At 50.1% G+C, this 22,755-nt stretch overlaps 6 protein-coding genes across 6 annotated transcripts; 1 reads left to right on the top strand and 5 right to left on the bottom strand.

Moving 5' to 3' along the window:
- Positions 1-1,377: 1,377 nt before the first annotated feature.
- Positions 1,378-11,277, bottom strand: BU24DRAFT_493407 (uncharacterized protein). The gene is made up of 2 exons (XM_033533962.1): positions 10,108-11,277; positions 1,378-1,644 (listed from the first exon to the last, which is right to left on the bottom strand). The coding sequence occupies exons 1-2, from the start codon at positions 10,898-10,900 to the stop codon at positions 1,535-1,537; spliced, it is 903 nt and encodes a 300-aa protein (XP_033383240.1). The 5' UTR covers positions 10,901-11,277; the 3' UTR covers positions 1,378-1,534.
- A 10-nt stretch (positions 11,278-11,287) lies between these two features.
- BU24DRAFT_423800 (uncharacterized protein) lies at positions 11,288-11,658 on the bottom strand. The gene has a single exon (XM_033528346.1). It carries the CDS (start codon positions 11,649-11,651, stop codon positions 11,463-11,465), a length of 189 nt encoding a protein of 62 aa, XP_033383239.1. The 5' UTR covers positions 11,652-11,658; the 3' UTR covers positions 11,288-11,462.
- A 2,804-nt stretch (positions 11,659-14,462) lies between these two features.
- Positions 14,463-15,840, bottom strand: BU24DRAFT_223340 (repressor of RNA polymerase III transcription MAF1). The gene is made up of 2 exons (XM_033522086.1): positions 15,725-15,840; positions 14,463-15,669 (listed from the first exon to the last, which is right to left on the bottom strand). The coding sequence occupies exons 1-2, from the start codon at positions 15,728-15,730 to the stop codon at positions 14,641-14,643; spliced, it is 1,035 nt and encodes a 344-aa protein (XP_033383238.1). The 5' UTR covers positions 15,731-15,840; the 3' UTR covers positions 14,463-14,640.
- A 1,197-nt stretch (positions 15,841-17,037) lies between these two features.
- BU24DRAFT_463640 (AP-2 complex subunit sigma) lies at positions 17,038-17,756 on the bottom strand (the record flags this gene model as incomplete). The annotated part of the gene is made up of 5 exons (XM_033532146.1): positions 17,038-17,070; positions 17,159-17,433; positions 17,487-17,604; positions 17,654-17,687; positions 17,746-17,756. The coding sequence occupies 5 exons, from the start codon at positions 17,754-17,756 to the stop codon at positions 17,038-17,040; spliced, it is 471 nt and encodes a 156-aa protein (XP_033383237.1).
- Positions 17,757-17,884: 128 nt separating this feature from the next.
- Positions 17,885-19,253, top strand: BU24DRAFT_451826 (uncharacterized protein; the record flags this gene model as incomplete). The annotated part of the gene is made up of 2 exons (XM_033531146.1): positions 17,885-18,227; positions 18,284-19,253. The coding sequence occupies exons 1-2, from the start codon at positions 18,205-18,207 to the stop codon at positions 19,251-19,253; spliced, it is 993 nt and encodes a 330-aa protein (XP_033383236.1). The 5' UTR covers positions 17,885-18,204.
- Positions 19,254-20,428: 1,175 nt separating this feature from the next.
- On the bottom strand, positions 20,429-22,604 carry BU24DRAFT_463638 (DNA glycosylase; the record flags this gene model as incomplete). The annotated part of the gene is made up of 3 exons (XM_033532145.1): positions 20,429-20,832; positions 21,271-21,904; positions 21,954-22,604. 3 exons carry the CDS (start codon positions 22,602-22,604, stop codon positions 20,429-20,431), a joined length of 1,689 nt encoding a protein of 562 aa, XP_033383235.1.
- Between the last annotated feature and the right edge of the window lie 151 nt (positions 22,605-22,755).

Below are 22,755 nucleotides of genomic sequence, written 5' to 3'. Positions count from 1 at the left end.
AAAAGAGAAGAGAGAGAGAGAGAGAGAGAGGGAGAGATTGTAAGAGAGAGTGGTAGTGGTGTAGTGTACGGTGTACCTTTGGGGATTGGGTGGGTGAAGAATAGCGGGTACGGGTACGCGAAGGGTAAGGGTAAGGGTAAGGGTAAGGGTATGGGTGTGGGTGTGGGTGTGGGTATGGGTAGGGAAGGTGCCCAGGGACAAGGGTAGGGAAAGAGGCAGGAGCAGCCCAGCCCAGGAAGGGTAAGGGGAAAAGGGAAGGGAAGGGGCACTTGGACTGACTGGAGACTGGGGGGGACGGAAGGGAAGGAGGGAGAGGAGGGGGGTTTCTTTCTCGTTCAAATTCAGCAGCACATGGGGTCTCTCAGTCTTCCGTTGCAAGGGCCTTGAAAGGCTTTTACAAGAAGAAGGGCCTACCACAACACAGAGAGAACAACAGACACAAGACACACAGACGGTCCAGTTCAGAAAGGTCCACAGATTGACAGGGACAGGGGTAGTTTGAGGGTAGAGAGAGAGAGAGGGTGTGTGACTGGGATTAAGAATCTAGGAACCGACCAGGGGTGGTGAGATGAGGAGGAGAGAGACCACTACCTACCTAGGTGACTTACTGTGTGCGTATGAGAGGAGATGAAAACGATAGCGAATTGGGGGATTCTTTGGCTTTGGTAGATCTTGGCGAGCTATGACCAACTAGACACTACTGTGGACAGTTACCCTAATCCCCCTCAAACATGGGTTGACCCAGTCCAGTATGGGTGGTAACACTCGCTTTCGGAATGGCCAATCGTCACTGTAGTCCCAGCACCAAACTTTCCTTCAAAGATGGAAGAGAACGAACAATGAGGGGGAACTATTCCTTACGACTGGTGCTATTATTATCACCACTATTGGTAGAGATGGGATTATGGTGGTGGTCGTCCAGCACGACAATATACGAAGATACCTTAGGTAGGTACGCAAAGAAGGAGGGGAAATCATGTTCCTGAATGCATTTCATATTGAAGGAATTGGACGGGTTACAGGTTACAGGTTTAGAGTGCTGGAAGAAGACCTTGGGAGATTAGACCACGAATTCCTCGGTTCGAGTACTTCGTAATTCATTCAATTCAAAAAAGTCACCGTCACATAGAGTGGAGTAGAGTACTCCATAGACCATCTAGTATATCTCAGGTCATGGAAATAGTCATGATCATGATCATAATCCTCCTTATACTAATACTTACGTCTCCCAAACTAAACCATACCGTACCATACCATATCATATCATATCAGACTTGTAAACTCGGGTTCGTACGAACCTCCGTCCGTCGGTCTAAGACGATGACGACGGTGATAGCGAAGATGTTGATGAGTGCACTGTCACCTGCGTAATAGGTGGTCAGACAGAAAGAGTAATGGGTGTGAGTGTGAGTTGTTTTGAACCCACCTAATCACTAGTCGACTTCGTTATTCCTTAGTCCAGTTAGTCGCAGTGGCTGAGGGTTGGTTCGTGGTTGGTGCCAGTCGACTACGGTGACGATGGCCACGACGCTGTTTACTGCTGGCTTCTGCGGCGTCCCCGTTCGCTGCTTGTAACCTCTTCGTCTTCGTCTTCGTCTTCGTCTTCGTCTTCGTCTTCGTCTTCGTCTTCGCTTCGTTTATCGTCTAAACTACTCCATAGTGAGTGCCTCAATAATTTTATTTCCTCTTGGATCTTTGCAAGTTGTATACAAGTGGAGTTTTGTAGACTGCTTAGCGTATTGACTCCATCCAAATGCCTAGGTAACAGGTAATAAATAGTGGGATGTGACAACACCCATGCTGCACTCTAATTACCACTCACTGCTGTCGTAACTGTACCTGACAGTATCGACTCCCCCATGATCTACTCGTGCGGTTTACGGTTTACGCTACCGAACAAACAGCTCTGCTAATGTATACTGTACCTACACCCTTCTGTAAAGCAGCATTATATCGATTTCCGTCCACATCCGGCACCTGCAAGAACAGCGACTTTTCTTGTTTTGATGCAAACTAGTTGCTGTAGGTACCTGTTTGTGTATGTGTACATATCTACACATGAATATACATGTCCGATTCCAATCGATCTGGCCGGCGAGAGGCTGCCTCTACATGCGTGGTGGTGGTGGTGCGCCCACCAGATCCACCATCCACATCCTGCAAGCAACAACTCTTGGCCGCGCCTTCGCCGATGGATGGAAATGGGCTGGCTCTGGCTCTGGCCGGGCTGGCTGGCTGGCGGGCGTTTCCTTACGAGCGTAACTACTGCCTACCGAGTACCATCACGAGGCTCACGAGAATTTTCATCTCCCTCACTTTCGCTTTTTCTGCTCTCTCAGCAGCGCCTCCGAACCTAATCTCCGCTAATAGCCATCTCGACCTCGGATTATTGATTTTTATTATTTTCCTAGCCTTATCCAGGCACAAAGGAAAAGAAAGAAGGTGAAGAGGAATTACTAGAGAAAAAGGAAGGAATGAAGAATTAAGCATTGGAGTCCGACGGTCGAGATTCAATTCTTCTTGAACGCCGCCTTGATTGCAAGACTAGATCATGTCGTACGGCTGTCGTCGTCGTTGTCATTGTCCTCGTCGCTGTTCCGGTCGTCCAGCAGCACCAGGCACGCATCTTCATGCAACACTTATCTTTCGCACCCCTTCCTTCATCCCCGCCATACCACGTTCGTGTCAGGAAGCGCGATAGCAAGGCACATCGCCCCAGCTTGTCACCCTCGAGTCTCGAGTCTCTGCTCTGCGATATGCACCATGCAGTTCTGTAATCATCCCACTAACCACCAATACACCCACACGGAGCAGGCAGCACGAACAATCACAGCAGTGTAGGTAAGGTATGTAGCAAGATACGAGAATCCTGTATGGTGTAGGAACCCTTAATCAACGACACTCCTTCGCGAAAGTGTAGATCAGGGTGTTGTGTGTGTGATAGTTGATCCTAGTCGTGCTTGTGTAGATAGATAGGCTCTCTGCATTGCTTCCCAATCCCTACCATCTCCAACTCCAAGCAAGTCGATCTCTTCCCCAGGAAGAAGAGAAGACGAGAAAGAAGGCGAAGGAAGGCGAATTCTGTCTGCAGCTTATCTCCCGTTGCTTTTTTTTGCCTCCCATCTTCCCCTCCTTCTCCGCACCACCACCACCACCATCGCCCACCGACTATCTGTATGTCGTGCCAGTCGACGATCCGAAGCCGTTCATGATCCTGCAGCATCGCGCTGCAGACCAGGCAGGCCAGGCGGTAGTGGCCCTGTCTGGTCACGTCCATCGAGCGGCGATGCCGGGCTCTTACTCGCTCCAGCTCGCTAGGCACGGCTGCACGCGACATGCACACGGAAACACTACTGCACTCCCTTCTCGACTGGTATCTTCGGAGTACACACTACTACAGAGGAGTAGACCCTTCATCGCTCGATAATGCACTCTCTACACAGTACGACCGCACGACGTAGAGTCCAGAGCACAGAGAAGATTGCCTACAGAGTACTCCGTACTTTGCAATACAATCTACAAGTATTGAACAATTGCAATGTGAATCACAGGTCCCCACTGCGGGTTTGGTCACCGCCAGGCCCCCTGTATATTGAAAGTGAAAGCAATAACAACAATACATCACAGCACAGTACGATACAGACTCCGTACCTATTCGAGATTCTCCAGTGCCTTGCATGCCCAGTTCCCTTCCCGTCCGCGCCAACCTTTCGTTATCTACGAGGGACGAACCTCACCTTAACATGCCGCGATAGCCATCTACGTGTGACCTAGGTGAGGAAAATCACCCATCCCATCCGGCATCCGGGACGAACATCTCTGAATGGTCCTCAGTCCCTGACCCGAATCCTGATTAGATGAACGACGACGTGCGATATGAAGATTGACATTGTCTACGCAGGCGGCGGCGGAGACCGCGCCCAAGAAAGAGTGGAGTAAAGAGTGGACTGGGAGACCGGGGTTGATGATGGGCAAGCCATGATGCATCCAACCATCCAATGTCCATCACGACCACCAAACAGCCGCGCTATCCTCGATGCACATAACATCCACACCATCTCCCTCTCATGCAGGGGCAAACATGTGCCCTCTGCGGGTGAGCTCTAGTTCGACCTGAGTCGTGAAAGAGAGACGAGCCAACCAACCTAACTTCGTACTCTTTCGCTTGCTTGCCTGCTTTCCCTTTGCCTTGAACCTGACTTGCCTATTCTTCGCCGTAAATAGGATGTTGATAGACGAGAGTGCGGAGAAGCTGGGCTGGTTCACCTTGCCGTTCCGTGCTATGGCCCAAAACCGTTGTCGCAATTGTTGCCATTTCTCGTTCGTGCCACCCCCACATCCATCGTATCATTCTACAATAGTATTGTTTGTGCTTTGCTTCGCTTCTGCCTTGCACGATTGAATTGATGCTAATGAACTGAATGACGATGACGATGACGATGACGATGACGACGTTGATCGTGACGATGATCGATAACATGACTTGCCAATGTATCGGCCCTTTGCTCTCTGTTCCCATTGTGCCCACTTCGACATCCGCTATATCCACATCAACACCAGAACCACTTGCAGATAGTAAACTCCAGTCACCGTCTCGTCATATCGAATCTCCTCTGTGCCGGCCTTGCCGCTTGCCTGTGTCACCATTAACCAAACTATCTTTCCCCATACTGACATAATTCTCATAGCCAGCATCAATTACAATTCTCCAATACATATCCACGACGCATTGCATACATTCCATTTAATTCTCCTCTGTGACATCCCAGCCGCAGCACTATTCGACACACTTACATACTCCCCTATAACTATGCGCATACCGCTGCATAGCGATCTCAAGTCCGATCCAACGCCCCAGCATAAAACTCCCCCACAAAGTCCGACCAACGAACCCAACAATGCCTTGTCACTAACTAACAACGCCCATTCACTCAACACAAATTCTCCCCCGCATCAATTCAAGCCTCAATGCCCTCCACGTTCCAGACTTCTTCACCCTCTTAGTAACAATTAACGTACCTACAGATGGTGCACTTCCAATGAATGCCAAGTTCCCCTCCTCCTCCTTCCCCCGCCTCGTACCACCTGACCTCGCTGCGTCCCGTCCGTGGCAGAGGCAGACAGACAAACGACTTTTCGTACACAAGCGCGAGCGAGGCTGATAACTAACTACACGGTAGCATATCCGTGGCACACAACGGACTACGGCTGGTTCCCTCCAACCACCACCAAGACAAACCAGTTAACCACAGCAGGAAGCAAAAGACAGAAAAAAAAGACAGACGAGAAAGAAACGGCATGCCCGCTACCCGCCTGGCGTACCCAACATCCAACCCCATCGTCATATTCCCAAATTACCCAATTCGGCATCCCCACCTCCCCAAGTGTAACCGGCTACCCTTGGACAACCTATCTTCGGTCCCATTACTCGCGTGCGCGCCTCCCAACGACGTTGGCGATGGTGATGGTAATCGTAATTACCTAGGTTGCTAGTTAACAGACAACGAAAACGAAATACGCGCTGAAGGGAAAGTCGTATGGAATTTTTTGGTCGGTCGGGCCGGGGGACTCGCGGGTTTCCGTTGCTCGTACATACTGTGTAGGTATGCGCGTACGAGGGAGAGAGGTGGTACAAAACGTCCGCACATACACGAATCAACACCCAATCCACAGCTACAGAGAGATAACTACGAAAGAAAGACAAAATGATTACAATCGTCCATCCCCCGGCCGCACACAACCCGAGCCGCCGTTTCTTCTCTCTGCAGAGAAAAAAACTACGACGTTCATAATTACCGGTAGGCAGACGTTTTAGCTACCTAGACTAATTAGCGGGAGAGGAAAGTCAGTCAAGAAACAGTGATCTTCAGGGACCCTTCGGCGCACTAGTCTTTCTTCAGCGCCGCCGCGTGAGATGTGCCAGTGTGGGAAAAAAAAAAAGATATGTTTGGATTTTGCCATGCCCGAGGGTGCCGAATGGCGGTACGAGTATCCGGGTTCCGATGTGAGGTCTTGTGGATGGTTTGTAGTGCAGTGCTTGAGATGTCGTTGATAGATGCATTGGTATACTAGCACAACGTAAACTTCAACGACTCTCTCGTTGCATACCTATAGTTAGCTTTAGAAACTCCAATTTGATCTTTCATACTAGCAACCATTGGTCACATAAAACCGTAAAGATCAAAACATGAGAAGCCAAATCCACCTCACCCCTCGTCCGACCTCCCGCCCGTTCAACAGAGCCCTACCAAACGCTCCCTCTCCCCATCGTTCCACCCGCCGTCAAAAACGTCAAAAACGAAATAACTACATACTACCTACCAACTAGCTCGCCTTCCCGTCCTCCCATCTTACCTCAACCTCAGCGTCCAACCGACCCGTCGCCCAGACCGTTACTAATCGCATCCTCCTCGCTCCCTCTCCCCCTCTTGGCACCGCAAAACCCTATGAAACGGTTTAAACGAACCCATACCATCCGTTTCATGTACTTGTAACCAGAGATAGATAGGATAACCGCGCCGACGTAGCTATGGAGTGGGGTCGGTGGGAGTGGGCTCCACTTCGGTGCCGCTGCTTTCTCTTTGGATTTTTCGCAATCGTATCGGCGGCAAAGCGGTGGTGTTGAAACCATTTTCTTTCTTCGGTTTGGACCCTGAAATTTACGAGCGAGCGACCGCCGAACAATTTGGGACGGGATGGATGGGACGGGCGGTCGGGGGAGTTTGGAAGATTGAGGGAGGGAAGCGATTGGTTGGTTGGTTGGTTGGTTATGCATGTAATACAACACGCAGTTTTACTATGATTATCGCTCGACGTCGTCGGTGTCGGTGCAGCGACGGCGACATGTGAGAGAGATACAAATTTACAATATCACGATGAGTGAATTTGAGAAAGATCAAAGGTACGGACGAGTTTGGAAGCGGGAGCATACGAAAGCGAATGTGGCAGTGCAGTACTCCGTGCAAGAATCAACCCACCAGTTGCCTGCCAAGTATCGACTATCGACCGTTTTTTCCCTTATAGGCACGGTACAAGTATACACGCAAACATCACCACAGCAACCGAGTCGAACTACGTACCGTTTACAATGATGCTTTGTTTCAGATGTCAGGCAACGATGTGGTCATCGGGAAGTGTAAACGTTTATGGAGTACTAGCTTGCTGCTGTCATTGAATCCTCGAATGTCTAGCGAGATAATGTTTGGAGTAGAGGAACGATGGACCGTTGCTAATTACCACCGAGCGACTTAGCGATCCAACTGAATTAGCTGTACGAATTGCAATCTACAGCGTAGTTTGGTGCGGTAGATTGAAGTCAATTCAATTTCCGAGCATGTGCTTGAATGGTAAATTGGACGAAGGGAAGAGAAAAAAAATTTCAAGTCGCAAAGAACAAGGCGCGTCGTGAGTGCACAGTAGTACGTCGTTGATGAATAGCCAATGGACGAACATCCGTTTCATCAGTGGCGAGCCCGAAGCAAGCCCTTGTGCCCTTGTGCTTCGCGGACCGGTGCCACTTTGGACTACACGATCTCTGGGTGACCTGGTACAAAAACGTACCATGGGTGCCCAAACCTCGCACAAAGTGAAGATAGCCGCGGAGTGTCGCACGGTGGCTTTTGCTCCTGCTCGACCTGTCCGTCATAATGTAATTCATTACTGTGTAGGCATGAGCCCTGGGGGGATGAAGAAATTAAGATCTGGGTGGCATTACGATCTTCAGGTACGGGGTACAAGCGTGACAGATGGAGCTCTCAAGGCCACTCGATCCTTGCGCAATGGCAGGCAGGCAGGCAGGCAGGCACCACAAGGTCAGAGGCATGTAGCATGTGCGGTATGTGGCAAATTATTGAAAAGAAGAGGTTGTTTCGGAAATTCGCAATTTCGCAGTGGTTCATGAGCGCGTTTCGAAATTAGCAAGCAATCTTGGATGCTTGCACTGGCTCGCTGGTCGAGGTCGCACGTGCCCTGTGGCTGGGTTCTCTCCTCCTGAGTAGAAGCAGAAGTGGCAGAATGGAGAATGCCCATGCCCACCCTGTCCATACTGTTCATTCGTGTCCATCCATCATCCAAGTCACCAAAGTAGACAGATACGACAATTATTAGGTGGAGCGTCCACAAGTGTCTTTCTCCACTTTGGACTAAATTTGGTGGCGCACAGTCTGTATTACAGCGTTGGTCGTGCGCCAGACAGGCATCTCCCTTGTGGAGAAGCAAGACGTCAATGATGAACCCGACTGGGTCAACTGACTGTATATCATTGCAAGAGTATGACAATATGCAGCAAGGTGCTGGTAGGTGGTAAGTTGAATGGATGAAAGAAATCTCCGAGGAGAAGCCAGAGTATACCCAAGAGCAGAAAGAAAGAAGAGGAGGACTGGCAACGTGTGAGTATTTGCTCCACAGAAAATTAGACAGATGCTCGATTGGGCAGTCAGTCGTGGGAGGACAACGAGTCCCGTGGTTCAAAGCAGAAGTTTTAGACAGATGCTATTAGGGCCCGACTTACCGCACATAGTAGTTCTGCAAGTGTACAATAGTTAGTTAATCGCTGTTGATGTTGATGTTGATGTTGTTGTTAACTAAATGCTGTAATTGTTACTGGGAATAACGGGGGGGGGGGGGGGGGGGGGGGGGGGGGGGGGAGATGAAGAGCCAAGAGGATTGAAATTGGAATCTCCTTCATTCCCAATTCGGGTACAAGTGATTGGGTTGTTTGCCTGCTGGGACCAATCAGCGTGTCCTCATGCAAGGGCGCCTTCCAGATTCGAAGCATCCAATCTGATCAGTCTGCGTCCTACTTTCCTCTTTCGTTTCCTGCATAAACCAACAATCTCTTGCAATAACAATGACCATGAACATAACCATGACAATTGAATCTGTACGGAGTATTGTTCGTGTCTATTTGGAGTAAACATCTACTATCTAATTACTCCTACTACCACCATCCCTTTCCTCAACTCTTTCTATTTAGCAGGTGTATTGGATATCTATCTAATTACCTAGGTACTAGGTACGTACCTACCAGCATCCAGTGTACACCACCCCCATTGATCCATAATTTCGTGTACACCAACCACATCAACCAGAAGCTAGATGATTCCAACTGTCACCAGTGAGCACCATCCAGAACGCGTGTCCACCCTCGAGTCCCAACAGATCTCGATCTTTGGTCCTCGACCTCGACCCTCGACATTGACGTGCCGCTGTCTGTCCAGAACCAAAAAGCAACAGCCTCTCGCCTTCGCTCCCGCTGATCCGCCTCGCTCCGTCGTGCAGCCGTCCCTCCCCCATCCACCATCTTGGTTTCTGCACCCCAGCCCGTCCTCAACCTCAACTTACCTACGAATGCCACTAACTCCCCCGCAACCAAACAATTCGCAATCCATTCATTCACTGTCAAGCAAGCCACAAGCCTTCCAGTCCCCATGAGGCATTATATCATGTCCGTTTTCGGAAAAGCCATCTCTTATCGGCTGGGCCCGATGTCCTGATCCTCGGTACGCTTCCAGGTACTGCTAACCCACCCAGCCAGACAGCATACAGATTCACTACATCCTCGTAGTTCACCCCCACTCTGACCTTCCCCAGCTGAACCAAACATCAGCATTCAACGCTTCGCAGCCAACAAAGAACTTCCTCTCAGCCGATCATGCGGGTGGGCGGCTCTAGCCCAGATTTCACCAATCCACGATGCGCTCTCAACAATCCAAAGCCATCACTGGTTGATACTCGGCCTCTTACCCGTCGGTGACAACTTGACATTCATCAAGTCAGGCCACATGGGGCTTCCATACGCAAGCCACACGCTCTAAATCTACGCCTTCACCAAACGCCAAACACCTCTGTTCACCTCTACTTTCGCTCACTCCTATTGGCTGTCCTGGAACGTAGCCCCTTCACGTACTGAGCAAACATGCCTCTGTCTTTGTCTGGGATAAACCTTCACCCCACCGTTGACCGTCGATAACCTGCCGCAACAGTAGCCGTACCTCAACAATATCGCCTACGATGGTTCATGATTCTGTTTCCTTTTTGTCGGCAATGGAATCACATAGCTTTTTGTATAGACCCTGTAGCACGACCTGCATGATCCGCAGTTCCCACATCTGGGGTGTTCTCTGCGCCCAGTGTAGACATTGAATACGCAGTCGTATGGCCTCTTCCCCGCGAACGGCCCTGTGATCAAATCGTACTTATCGAGGGCCTCGGGGACCTCTATTGAATGCAGCGGCTTAGCTTGATTCGTGACTATACGAACGTCAATGTTATGTTTTGTGCACAGCTTCATGAGCTTTTGAACCCCTACCATGCGATCTCTCGATCGATTGCAACGAGGTGTCCCGCCCCCTTTCGCACTCCTTGAGATAGAAGGCCTTAGCTTAGGGAAGTTCTTTGACTCGATCATGGCGATGAGCATCGTTTCCACCTTCTCCAGATCATCACGATCCCTGTTTTCCCCATCTCCCTCGAAATAGACAAAGTCGATTAGAATCACGGTTTCGAGGCTTCTTGGATAGTACTTGGACACATAACCCTTCCATTCCTCTGGAGTGTCGATGTTCTCATACTCCCCGGATTCCATTTTTATATCTTCCCAATCCAGTGTGAAGTTCTTCAACACCTTCGCCTTGCCCTCTAGCTCACCGGGATGGAATATGCTAGATCGGCATCCGTGAATGCGGTCAAATATATTCATAGGCGTATACCCATAGAGCATAAAAGATTCTAGGGAATCATTCTGCGCCTTGGCCAAGCCCTGGACGAGCATGTCGAAGTCGTCGAGATTCCCCTTCGACTTGCTGCCCCCTCGAAACGACATAGAAGTGAGCCTCTCCGGTGCTTCGCCCATGGCTCTTAATAACTCTCCTGGCAATTCACCGCAGTCGTGTAGGCACATGTGTTAGACGGTTGACGTTCCCTTGCCAGTGGCGCTCTCCCACACAATCTCGTCGTCAACGTCGTCATATATGGACTCGAGATCGTCCGTATAGATGTACTCAATCTTTGGCAAATGCAACAGATCTGCGAGGGAATGCGGCGCGAGCCTTCCCTTCCCTTGCGGATCCATCCAAGTGGACGAGAGAACACCTAAAGCCGGCACGAACGTCTCCTTGGATCAAAACACGTGGAACCAGCCCAGGAACGACCCTTAGTCCTGGCAGCCAGTCCACCGTCTTGGTGCCGAACAGGCGAGGCAGTTTTGCGAGAAGAAGGTGCCTTGAGGAATCCATCTCGACTCTTGGGTCTGCTCTTGTGCCTTCTGCATCTGTTCGGGCTTGAAGTGCTTCTCTATGGAGGCGAAGTAGACAGAGAGCTCGCCCCCGTGGAACTCGAAGGGGATGGGCTCGCTCTGGTCTTCGTCGTCGGGCGGGTTCTGGAGATCGAACGTCTTCCACTGCTGGAACGACTCGTGGTCGCGCCTCACCTCGAATGAACGAACATGCCTGGCCTGGCGTCCATCAATGAAACCAGAAACGCCCCTCTCCAACCCATTGCCAATACTTCTGCAGCACCTTCGAGCAGCCTTCCGTGATGAACTTGCACGTGTAGGCGAAGTCGAAGTGCAAGCTCAGGGGCAGGGCCTCGACGATGCGCCAGAGGAGCTCCGTGGAGAGGGAGGTGAGGTGTGATGGGTTGGATTGCGGCATGATGGGGTTTTTACGGCTTTGTTTGTTGACAATGATGCTGATAACGACAGATGGAGTTCTATCAAATGATAGCTAGATACAATCAATCTCTCCCCGAATCCCGCATCCAGGCTTTGATGTAACCATTGTCCCCTTCTTTCTGCCCGTCTCTATCGATCTTCTCCCATGAATCGTGACGTGTATATTTGGTTCCCGCCGTGATGCCTACATTACCTACATTGCCTGCATAAACACAACCTTGGAAACCCCACAGTGGACTGTGGGCGCCTGCCTGGAAAGGGGTCGCAGTCTATACCCCATTTCGCATCACCACCCACAGATCAAGGTTTTGACAAGAGATCTGATAAGGCAGAACTCCGCACTCTAATTATCCACGAGAGGGTTGGTATTTTGGGGGAGGAGAGGCGAGGTTTGAGCGGTGTTGATTGTGGGTGTTTGTGATATCAATAGTGTCATTGGATTCACGTTATGGATTGTAACGCTGCGATATATTTGGAGTTGAATAGTGTCAAGCATAATAGGATGAATGCATATGTATGTACAGAGTACTCAGTACACAGTACACATAGCTAAATATGCCTCGGGAGAGGTTACTCTTGGTGATCGAGTTAACATCAGCAATGATGAATAACAAGAGAAATCTTCTGAGGTAAACGCATGATGTTTAGTCCATATCAATTCACAATCAGGAATTGGAAGAACTCCAATAAATTGTACCAAATCGGACTAGAATAATTGAATATATTCAACAGCATCGATATGAAATATCCATAATACTATACGGAGTAGCATCCACTGAAACACTATCATCATACTTTCTTCCTTTCTATCTCCCAAAACACTTTAATATCGCTCCTTCAGAATAGTACTGCGCAATCTCGTTCGCATTGTAAAACCCGTCTGTCAGGTCTCCTCCGCTCCGGCAGTAAGGTTTCACTTTTCGCGCAGCCTTTCTCATTCATGCGGTAGCCAGACATGGGGCGGCAGGGCAACCCGATCCGTCGCTTATCAAAGATCTAGGGCTGAAGGTCTCATATCATATTCGAATCACCGACCAACGACCATCTTAGGACAGGATAATTATGTTACTGTGCTGTATCAAACTTCGATTTGTGAGGCCCCGAGACGGCAGTAGTTACCGAGTTTTTCTCACATAAGGTCATTTACGATTTGGAATGCTCGGGGCGAGCAGCAACTGCGAGACAAACTCGTCGTCGTCGATGAGATTCAACATGGGCATATCCCCGCAACTATGCATGATCTACTCGTGGCATGTAACTACTAAGCGCTAGATCTCAGTCAAGTCACGTACATTGCATTTCGTTCCTTAGACATACAGTACATTTCCATCTTTACCTGGTTAACTTACCCCCTTCTCTGTCTTATCAGCATATACACACATGGTCGATTGCCTACCCCCTCCCTGTATGTATACGAGGAACCTGCGCGGCAATTCTCACGTTAGCAACCCTCGCTCTCGCCCTCGAACCTTTCGGCCCATCACCCCAGCTGAGAAGAGAAGCACCGCACTGTAACTCCCCTCCTTCCTGCACGCAAGCGCGCCCCAACGATCGGTCTCCCAAGCGATCAGGCATGCCAGGCCAGGCGAGACCAGGCGAGCAGGCCCTGCGAAGCTAAGATTCCCTGCAGGGTAAGCAGAGCGAAAGCAAAGCGAGCGCAATCGGTGAATACATATCCCTCCTTCTCGAACTGCTGACACACACGCGCATATACGGCGAGGGATCATGCAACGTCGTCGGCCAGTCACGATACATGCCCTTATACGTAGCTGTGTGTACGTCTCGAGGAAGCAGCCAGCCGATGCGCAAGCCACCAACACGGCGATCATGGCTCTTTCGACTGCGAGTGGTGTCGAATCGTCGGTTCGGGTTTCCCCTGCGATGCGATGCTTTCTGCGCTTGCCCTGCGTTGATTGAGCGTAACCTGTGTAGTCGAATGAATGGGGGATGAGAGCCTGGGAAACTAGGTTTGGGCGGTCATGCGAGATGTGGGTGATGGATCATGCATTTTTCTACCACTACTGCTGCTGCTGGTGTTAGTTACTGCTGTCGCTGACCACACATCTTTGCTCTTGCATATGTATCGGATTTAGCGATTTGAGTTTCTTGCTCTTTCTCTGGCTTGGGTTGGTGGATGTAGAGTGTAGGATTCGTTGGTTGGTTTCTATATTTGCGTGCTCTGCTACTGCACTCCTGCTCGTTTGCGGGAAATGGTTTCCTTCGAGCCAGACGCCGGGTTACAGGAAGTCGGCAGATCGAATGAGGATTGGAGACTGTACATACACATCGGATGTACTCTGTGACCTACACCCTCAGCAAGCAGGTTGACGTGCCCTGCGGTTCGATCACATCACCATCACAGGTAGAAATGTAACGTCCTGGGCGTAGTGTTCAAAGCGTATCTCATAAACATTGCATGTCCATGCAGGACTAACTATTACTGACATGTACATACAACTAGTGGCGCGTTGCCTCGAGTTCTCTCTCTCTCATTCGTGAAGTGATCATTGCCCGCGCATAAAAGTAGAACAAACTCTGCAGATAAGAACAAATTACAAGTTCAACTAGGCATGTCGAAAAAAAGGGGGCTGTGGACTGAACAGAGCATAGCATGGAAGGAAAGGTTGGAGAGTGAGAAGAGAGAAACAGGGAGAGAAGGGCCTGTTGTAGTCAATTGGGGAAATAGAAGAATTTGAACTAAAAAAAGACAACCAAGAAAAAAGGAAAGGAAAAGGGTATCTCGAGTGACATATCACATCTCACGGCGCATCGTATCGCTCCCACCAACCGATTACGCCTGTGGCCGTCACGTTCAAGACCATCCGGAAAATGCAGCATTGCCCTCAGAACGCCGTACCAGTGCTTTACAAAGGAGAAAGGAGTGTTAAAGCGGTCGCTAGTTGTTAAGTACCAACCGGACTTGATCACGTTGAAGTGTCAGTAAAAGGAAGCCATTGAGTAAAGATGTCTCAGATGGTGATTTGCTCGGCAAGATGGTCACTAAGAGTCCGCACAGAGCTCTTTCGCCTCTTCGGGTGGCGCTCGCGGTCTAGGTATGACTCGATATCGCTGTCGTCATCCGAGGAACAGTAATCGAAGCCGTGACTAGCTTCACGAGTGCGAAGATCCGGCACATCCTCAGCGTCTACAACATCCTCGGGGTGCTCAATGACCATGTTGTCGAGTTCGTCGCTCTCGCCGTAGGCCTCGAGGCCACGTTTCGCCCGGCTGCCAAGCCAGTACTCGGCACGCTTTCGAGACCCAGCATTGCTACTAGCTTCATGCTGCTTGAGCTTCGACATGAGAGACATGGCCGGTGTCGGGCTGTTAGAAAGCGCGCTGATGCCGCGCAGATAAAAGTAGCAAACACGTTTGCGATCCTTGTTATACAGGAAAAAGTGATGGCTCCAGATAGCGCCATCGTCGGCAAATGGATCGTCGGACGGCTGCCAGACATAATACTCGCACTCTTCCATGTCCATCTCGCTGTCAACCAATTGCCACGATCGGGGGCTCCAGATGGGCGAACCCAAAGGAGTGACAGCACCCGCCGGAAGACCTTGGGAATAGATCTGTGGCCGAAGGTAGTACATTGTCATATCGACCTTGTGCATGAAACTCTTCTTTGTCTCCCGGCCAAACTCGTCGGGATTGAGCGTGTTCGCGAAGTCGTAATCGACATGGGTGGCATTGAGCGTCGCGATCAAGTACGCGAATGTATGGCGATTTGATGTCTCGTTGAAGCTGCCAAAGGGTGTGTTACGCTCGAGGTTGATCTGATCCGTGAACTTTGCGGCAGATTCTGGTGACATATCGGCCACCGCGCTGAGGAGATCCCTGTGCCTGTCCTCCAGGGTCTTCTCTATGCGCTTGTACAACTTCTTGTCCCCGCCCGCGGCTTTCGTTGTATAGAGATCGCATCCTCCGATGATTGCCGAATCTTGGGTGTCGAAATTGAGGGCGAGGTTAACCTCATGGAGGGCACATAGATCGAGGTACTGCCAGGTCATCGTCAGCTCACCGCTCCACAGTCCCTATCCTTGCAATACATACCTTCATGGTGCCAGATGTATAGAAAAAGTTCCCTGATGGAAAGTCGCGGTCGCAACAATGATCCGAGACAGACCTGATGGTCTCTCAACAAGTGTTGGTGCTTATCGCGGGTGCTCCGTTGTATCGTGACTCGGAGGGGGCCTTGCGCAAGCTGGTGTGAGCTGTTATCGACGCTTTCGCTCGACTGATGAGACAGGGAGAATGACTTGCTCGACTAGACGGTGGTCTAGCAGGCAGGAGATCGATGGTGTATAAACATGTAGAGGTGATGAGGGCAGGCCGGCTCTGGTGATGTGTTGACCGCGCGCAAGCGGAGGTGTCGTTGTCCAAGCTTGGCGTCGTGCGCGTAGCTCCACGCTGATTGGTCATTATCCACCTCTTCGTCGTGGCCAACGATATCGTGCATGCCGACCGAATGGGAGCTCTAGAGGTGTCTATTTGGTGTCGAGTTTGTTACTAGAGCATCAGTAGGTTAATATCAAGTCAGTCGTGATCGAGTGTTAGTAAACCCGGGAAGTTAGTAGAGTGGGTGACCACCTGGGGAGGTAGATACGCTGCAGCCAGCCAACCAGCCAACCAGCCAACCAGGCGCCGGGCATGAGCAATACAATAGCAAGACGATAGCATGCGCTGTTGCCTGCTTCAGATGATCGACACCGAACACTGATTCATGCAAAACATAAAAGAAGGGCGATGCATCTCTGTGGTGTAAGTCAAACAACGCGGGGAATGGTAAGCCGAGAGCAACAGAAGAAGAAATGAGTCAAAAAAGCAAGTCTCGATGGCATGACATGTGAAATCACGTTCGAGTCTCATTTGTGCTCTTGAGAGAATACCTAGTTCTTGGGCGATGCCCAATAGTCCAGGAAACAGTGTCTTTTGTTCAATAAGAGTACATCCAGCGCTGTCTGCTCTCCAAGGCAAGACAGCAGCTAGTGCGTTCTCCAGTGGCGTGGTCGGATCGAATCCGCAAACACCCAATTCCGACTGCTCATTTCCCGTGCTCGTAGCTTTGTTCAGTGCAAACAGAATGCGTAAAGCGAAATTGGTATATCGCATTGCAACACATGCCAAATAACGCCTAATCGTTGAACTCCGTGAAATGCAAATCCAACAAAATCGTGGTCGGCTTCGCTCAAAGCATACCACTTTGCTTCAGTCTATCATTGAAGGCATCTGCGTCCTGGATGATGGAACGGGTATACGATTAGCGCTAAATTCAAAGAGGACCACGGACGGCGACGGCGGAACCAATGTCGGCCGTATCGCATATGTACATCGCATGCCGCATGTATCAGACGAGAAGCCATCGTCTACATGATCTTGGTGACGATGTCGTCCTCGGCCTGACGAGGTAGGCGCACGTCAGCTATGCCGGGCCATGGGAGGCTACGCGAAGGTTGGGTTTGTGATGACCGATCAAGCTTCACTTACTTCCATATCCTCGAGGCTGTCCTGTTGTCCTATACACCTAAGCACGTTCTTCTTACTGCTCTCCTGTAATTCTCCGGCAAGGAGCAGCTCGTCGAGGATGAAGTAGGCCTTTTGGAAATTGAAGATGATGTCCAGCTCGCACACGTTGCCGTAGTATTTGTCCATTTGCTCGACATATCGATGGACGATCTCCAGGGTGATGAGCTCGTTGTCGGTGGAGTCGCAGCCAGCAATGAAGAAGAGTGATGCATATCGGCGGTAGACGATCTTGGTATCTGGAAGAATTTGTCAGGCTGTGTGTCGAGAACCCCCTGTCGAGCTCGCTGACCTTTATATTCCAGAAAGTTACACATCCGAGTTCGTCGAGCAAGTACGAGTTGTGAGACGTCTTTCACGATCTTCGCTTTGTCCTTGGGGGCGAGGGTGGTGAACCATTTCGCAAGGCGCTATTGAGGGTCAGCGGTGGCTGGGTAGGGGTATCAAGGTTGGACGTACAACTTTGCCCTGCCGTGAGAGCAGAATAAGGTATCTAAATGGTATGCATGTTAGATTTCGTGAAAACCCTTCTGTGAAGGGTTGTGACTTACTTGATGGCCATGACGTTGAAAGGGTGATTTAAGTGATGAGGTTCTTCTTCGCCCAAGAGATCCAGACAGCTTTAGGATCGGCATCTTGGCACGCGCATTTCCCCCGCCGTTCACCCCGCGGTACGTGTAACACTCTATCTCTCTATTGATTACATCGTGATACAGTAACTTCAAATAACTAATCCAAGACGTTTGAAGACATTGTGATCACAAGAATACATAATACAAATCAACACTTGATTCGTCGGAAACCGTGCTAAACCATCCGCAAATTGTCTGTCACTAGGAGTGGCTGCCGAAAAGACGGCTGACAAACATTCATTCTTAGCACTTCCATCTGCTCAACTTCTTCTCAAGAATTATACTCTCCACCTCTTCCTTACCATATTGCGCCCCTACAATTCCCATATAGACAATCTCACCGAGTGAAAAGGTTCGGAGGATTCACAGACTCTCACAATGAAGCTCGTGCTATCAACCTCGTATGACCATTATCCATTCCAGCTCTGATTCCTCCAGACTCACGTGCAGATAACAGAAACATACTCACAGGCACCTCGTCTGTCATTCGACGACCAACCTTCGAGAAATCAAATACCGAACTTACCTCCTCACTGCGCGCAAACTTCACAGCTCATCAGTCATCGCCCTCAACGCCCCAGAACGGCGCACTCATCAACGGCGCATCGTCTGCCCCCTCCACACCCAATACACCAGCGAAACCTTCCTTCCGATCATGGACAACACAGCAAGACTCCACACTCTACATACCGACCCATACCCCATCACCTCTCACTGAACCCCGCGAGTACTACGACATAACCGTGAAATTGTTCTATCTTCCAAACATACCTGCGACCAGGCGCTGCATAGAGACTCGTGAGGCAATCGATCTCGTGCTAAGGGAACTTGGCACCACGTCGATAGACCTACTCATCGTCAGCTTTCCGGGCATATCGTTCGACGCCGACGACGAGGACTCCGACATAGACGAGCCTACGACTCCAGGCCTGGACACATCAACGGCGAACTCAGATGGGTGCGGGGATGCAGAGGTAGTACCAGAGGACATTGATACTATGTTGACTACCTGGCGGACGTTGGAGACGTTGCATGCGGAAGGGATTGTGTCGAATCTGGGAATTGCGGAGTTCGGCGTCCAGCGGTTGTCCAAGTTCCTCCCACAGACCAAGGTCAAGCCCAGTGTTGACCAGATCAACGTTCGAGATTGCTGCGTCGTGCCGAAGCCATTGATCCTCTATGCGAAGCAGCAGGGCATTCAACTATTGACGCACAACGATTGCACCAATGTGCTTCCAAGGGGCACGCTGAGGGAGATTTTGGGATCTGGGGAGAAAGGTGTAGGGGTCCTTGCCAGTGAAAGCGCAGGAGACGGGCTCAAGGGAGATGTGGAGCCTCAGTGGGTGGTTAAGTACACAGCAGTGGTAAAGGACAGAGGAGTGGTAGAGAGTAAAGGCTATTTCGCTGTGGCAGAGCTGAGAGACTGAAGAGTGCTGGTGTTTCGGATAATAAAAGTGTGGAGACTCATGACTGCCATTCTATGCATATATTGAAAGCATTTCTCTATCACCTCTATTCCTATGGTAACATATGACCGTCGTGATCCACTTCAGATAGATGTGGTTTATTAGGTGGCTATTTATCCATCGCAATGTGGCCTCAGATCTCCTCATACCTATAAAAATGCGCAAAAGCAGAGTATTGGACATGGCAAACAGCTGCTGTAGGTTTAGGTGCTGGAATCACGCTGGAGACACCCACTCGAAGATCACAGTCAGATACAGAATCAAGCGGATTTTGAGATGACAGATTATATCTGCAAAACTCTGTGCGCGCCTTGAGCACATCTGCCCAAATCACGAGAGCTTTAAAGCGAAAGCACAGAAAGTGTTGTTGAGAGGACAAAATCAGAAAGCCTGAAGCAAAACATCCCTTATCGCAACCCTTTAAAATGACCACAAAACGCTCAGATGCAAGGCATTGTTTTGGTATGTCTTGGTAGTTTTGTTTGCCCCTAAACCACTGATAAGAAGCAGTTTACAACAGATCAACAAATTGTTTCGAGGGCCCTCAGTGGTCCGTATCCCATCATCAATCTCCGCCGACGAGAGTGCCCTGAGCTGGCATAATCCTCGGTGCCCAAGGCAATGAACTCCCATCAAGGTGCTATGTTCAAAACATACTCAGCGCCATACAGGTCTACTAAATGATCGGACTGTATGTAGATTCCTGCGGCCCAAACTTCATGGCGTAGAAACCCTACTTGGAGCCCGATATCCTGCATCTCGTTCATTTTGTCGAAGAGAAAATATCTCGTCGTCGCAAGTGCGCATGGTGTCACGAATCCATTGCGGCGCAGACTCAACATCGTTGTAGTCAGGTTGAGTGATCGAGCCGCGAGCGTCATCTCGCTCAGGAATCCCTTCCAAACCACTTCGGGAGACCTAATCATAGAGACGTTGGGTTTCCTCTTTAGAGTGACGTTAGAAATCTGGTTCGGGACCCGGTTCAGAATACCATTTAGGGAGAGTTTCTGCGTCTGGATGGATTTCAAGCTCCGATATCGCCACCGACAGGGGAGTCGATGGTCTTGACCCAATGGCTTCGCATGTTGACATTGGATAAGGCATCCGTGGTTCTGGCGGGCATATAAATCGATCTCTTAGACTCGTTGGAGGAGGACTCTGAGGATGTATCCGAAAAGGAGGCAAAAGAGGCCAATGAAGATGTATCCGGAAAGGATGCCAATGTCTCCGGCTGACATGTGCGGAACTGATGTTATTGAGGTTGCTGCTGGAACCGTGGCCGTCAATGATGGTGTTAAGCCTAATGCCGAAGCTTCTTCAGGAGAAAGACTAGTCTCGAGCCATTCAAAAAGAACCTCGTCAAGCATGACCAAGACGTCTACGTTAGCCACTGGATCGAGTCTTCCGTCCATTTTGTGGGATGATGGGAAGTTGGTGTGTAGTGGATCTGGTGTTGGCAGTGTTGACAGTGTTGGCAGGAGTGGTCGAGTGATAATGGTTGTGATGTTGGTGCAGAACTGAAAGGGTGACGGCTTGCCCTCTTATATATATGTGAGAAGACCCAAGGAAATGGTTCAATATTGTAGTGAATTGTTGAGGCAGTCAGTCTGCGTTCCAGGAGTAACCAGTACCGAGGGCAATCTTCGCACTGATCCATGGAACCTGAACGCAACTCCTGGCAATATTGGTACGAAATATGATGCACATTCATATGAGCTGATGTTCTGAATAGAGGCACGATACGTATTCATCACTAGTTCACGTTCACCACCAGTTCATGTTCTCAACAGATCCATGATGCATGTTCACTGCCAGTTCATGCTCTCAACTGACAACGAACAAGATAGTGGCAGCGGATGGCCAAGTTCAGGAGGGTGGACATTTGAACTATTGAACCTCATGCACGGGATAGGCGCAGCACAAATGTGTGGGATACTTTGGTGATTCTACACCAATTGAATTGTGCTTCATTTCCTACTTCGTGCTCTCCTTGTACGTAAGCTCAGTCCCATGTCCTCAATGTCGGCTACATCCTCTGATTTGATGTCGTGGCCTCGAGACACAGTCAATTCGTCATGGACCACTGTGCTTCCGCCTGTGCCCTCCAGCTTGACAATTGTTTCTTCCTTTTTAACCTTTGTGGACTTTCCGACTACCGCAGACGGGCACAAGCCTCGGTCTGCCAGTTTACAATCACCACATTTTCTACCCACTGGTAGGCAAATAGTCTGGCCAAAGCCGACTAGAAGATTGTTGATGTCATGCCATCTGTCCTTCGGAAGCCAGGACTCAAGAGCGGCTCTGGTCTCTTCGGGTTGCTTGGTGTTGTTCCAGCCCCAGAGGTTCGATATACGATGTACATGAACATCGACGCCGATGCCCTCATCCCTTCCCCATGCGGCACTCATACATAGGTATGCCATCTTCGGGCCTACTCCTGGCAGTGAGACGAGGCCTGCGATGGAATCTGGGATGTCCGAGTTCCATTTATCTCGAAGAATCTCGGCGGCGGACTTGATGTACTTGGTCTTGAGATTGTGAAAGCCCACTTTGCAGATAAAAGCGTTCAGCGCTTGCGGTTCTATAGCTAAGACAGATTCTAGATTGAAGCCCTGTCTTGGTAAGCATATGATCACTATCCACATCACATCAAGCGCATACTCCAGGCATGTTATCCTGCATCCCTTTGATTGCAACAGACGTCACGGTATCCTTGGTTTGGCTACTCAACATCAGAGATACGAGAGTTTGAAACCTCTGATCGCGTGGTGAGGCAGTGCGATCGGCTAGGCTCTCGCAGCCCATGGTATCGACCGGAGCGACGTTCTCGTTGCGCATTTCTCGTGTCAGGGCATACATCTCCTCCCAGTTCGGCGGTGCCTCTACCTTGACGACGCCATTCACGACGGTCTTCTTCGCGGGGACACGGCGCGCCTTTTTCGGTTTGCCATTTTCCCTTTTCGGGGACGCGATGGTTGCGATGCTAACTTCTTTGCTCTCTTGCTTGACGCGCGGAGGCACCGGGACATCTTGCCCTCTCTTCCGCTTCTTGCTCGTTATTGTGTTTGAGAAGTCGGAATCCTGATCTTCTGCAGGCGAGCTCAATTCGGAGTCAGAGGATTGGAATCCATTGTTCTGGGATGATGCTGACTCGCGATTGCGTACTTTCGCGACAGGATTGGCATCAGGCGTGTTTAGGGCGAGATCTTGAGTCGCTACATTTGTGGCAGAGGGTGCTCGACGTAATGGTCGCCTCGCACGACTCGCAGCGATGATTTTAGAAGTGTCTCGAGATATGCGCGAGGTCCGCATCTCTGGGTCTACGAAAAGAAATTCAATAAGGCAAAACAGAAGGGGAAGATAAGGAGATATTCCCAAGAAAAGAAAGAAGTGCACTTGCTATAATAGAACTGACGCTCAGACAGTTGCAAGTGCCGTTTGGGAGCTTTGACGCGACGAGCAA

Source organism: Aaosphaeria arxii, assembly GCF_010015735.1.
Source record: "Aaosphaeria arxii CBS 175.79 unplaced genomic scaffold BU24scaffold_5, whole genome shotgun sequence".
NCBI classification, from domain to species: domain Eukaryota; kingdom Fungi; phylum Ascomycota; class Dothideomycetes; order Pleosporales; genus Aaosphaeria; species Aaosphaeria arxii.
Note: the sequence above shows the minus strand (reverse complement) of the source record. Positions and strands in the feature narration are given on the sequence as shown.

What these genes read in the sequence shown, in the direction of transcription:
- BU24DRAFT_493407 (XM_033533962.1), bottom strand. Translation starts at nt 10,900, where the DNA reads ATGTGCCTACACGACTGCGGTGAATTGCCAGGAGAGTTATTAAGAGCC. An exon ending in GCGCAGAGAACACCCCAGAT is followed by an intron (nt 1,645 to 10,107) that starts GTGGGAACTGCG and finishes GGAGTAGTTTAG; the next exon opens with ACGATAAACGAAGCGAAGAC.
- BU24DRAFT_423800 (XM_033528346.1), bottom strand. Translation starts at nt 11,651, where the DNA reads ATGCCGCAATCCAACCCATCACACCTCACCTCCCTCTCCACGGAGCTC.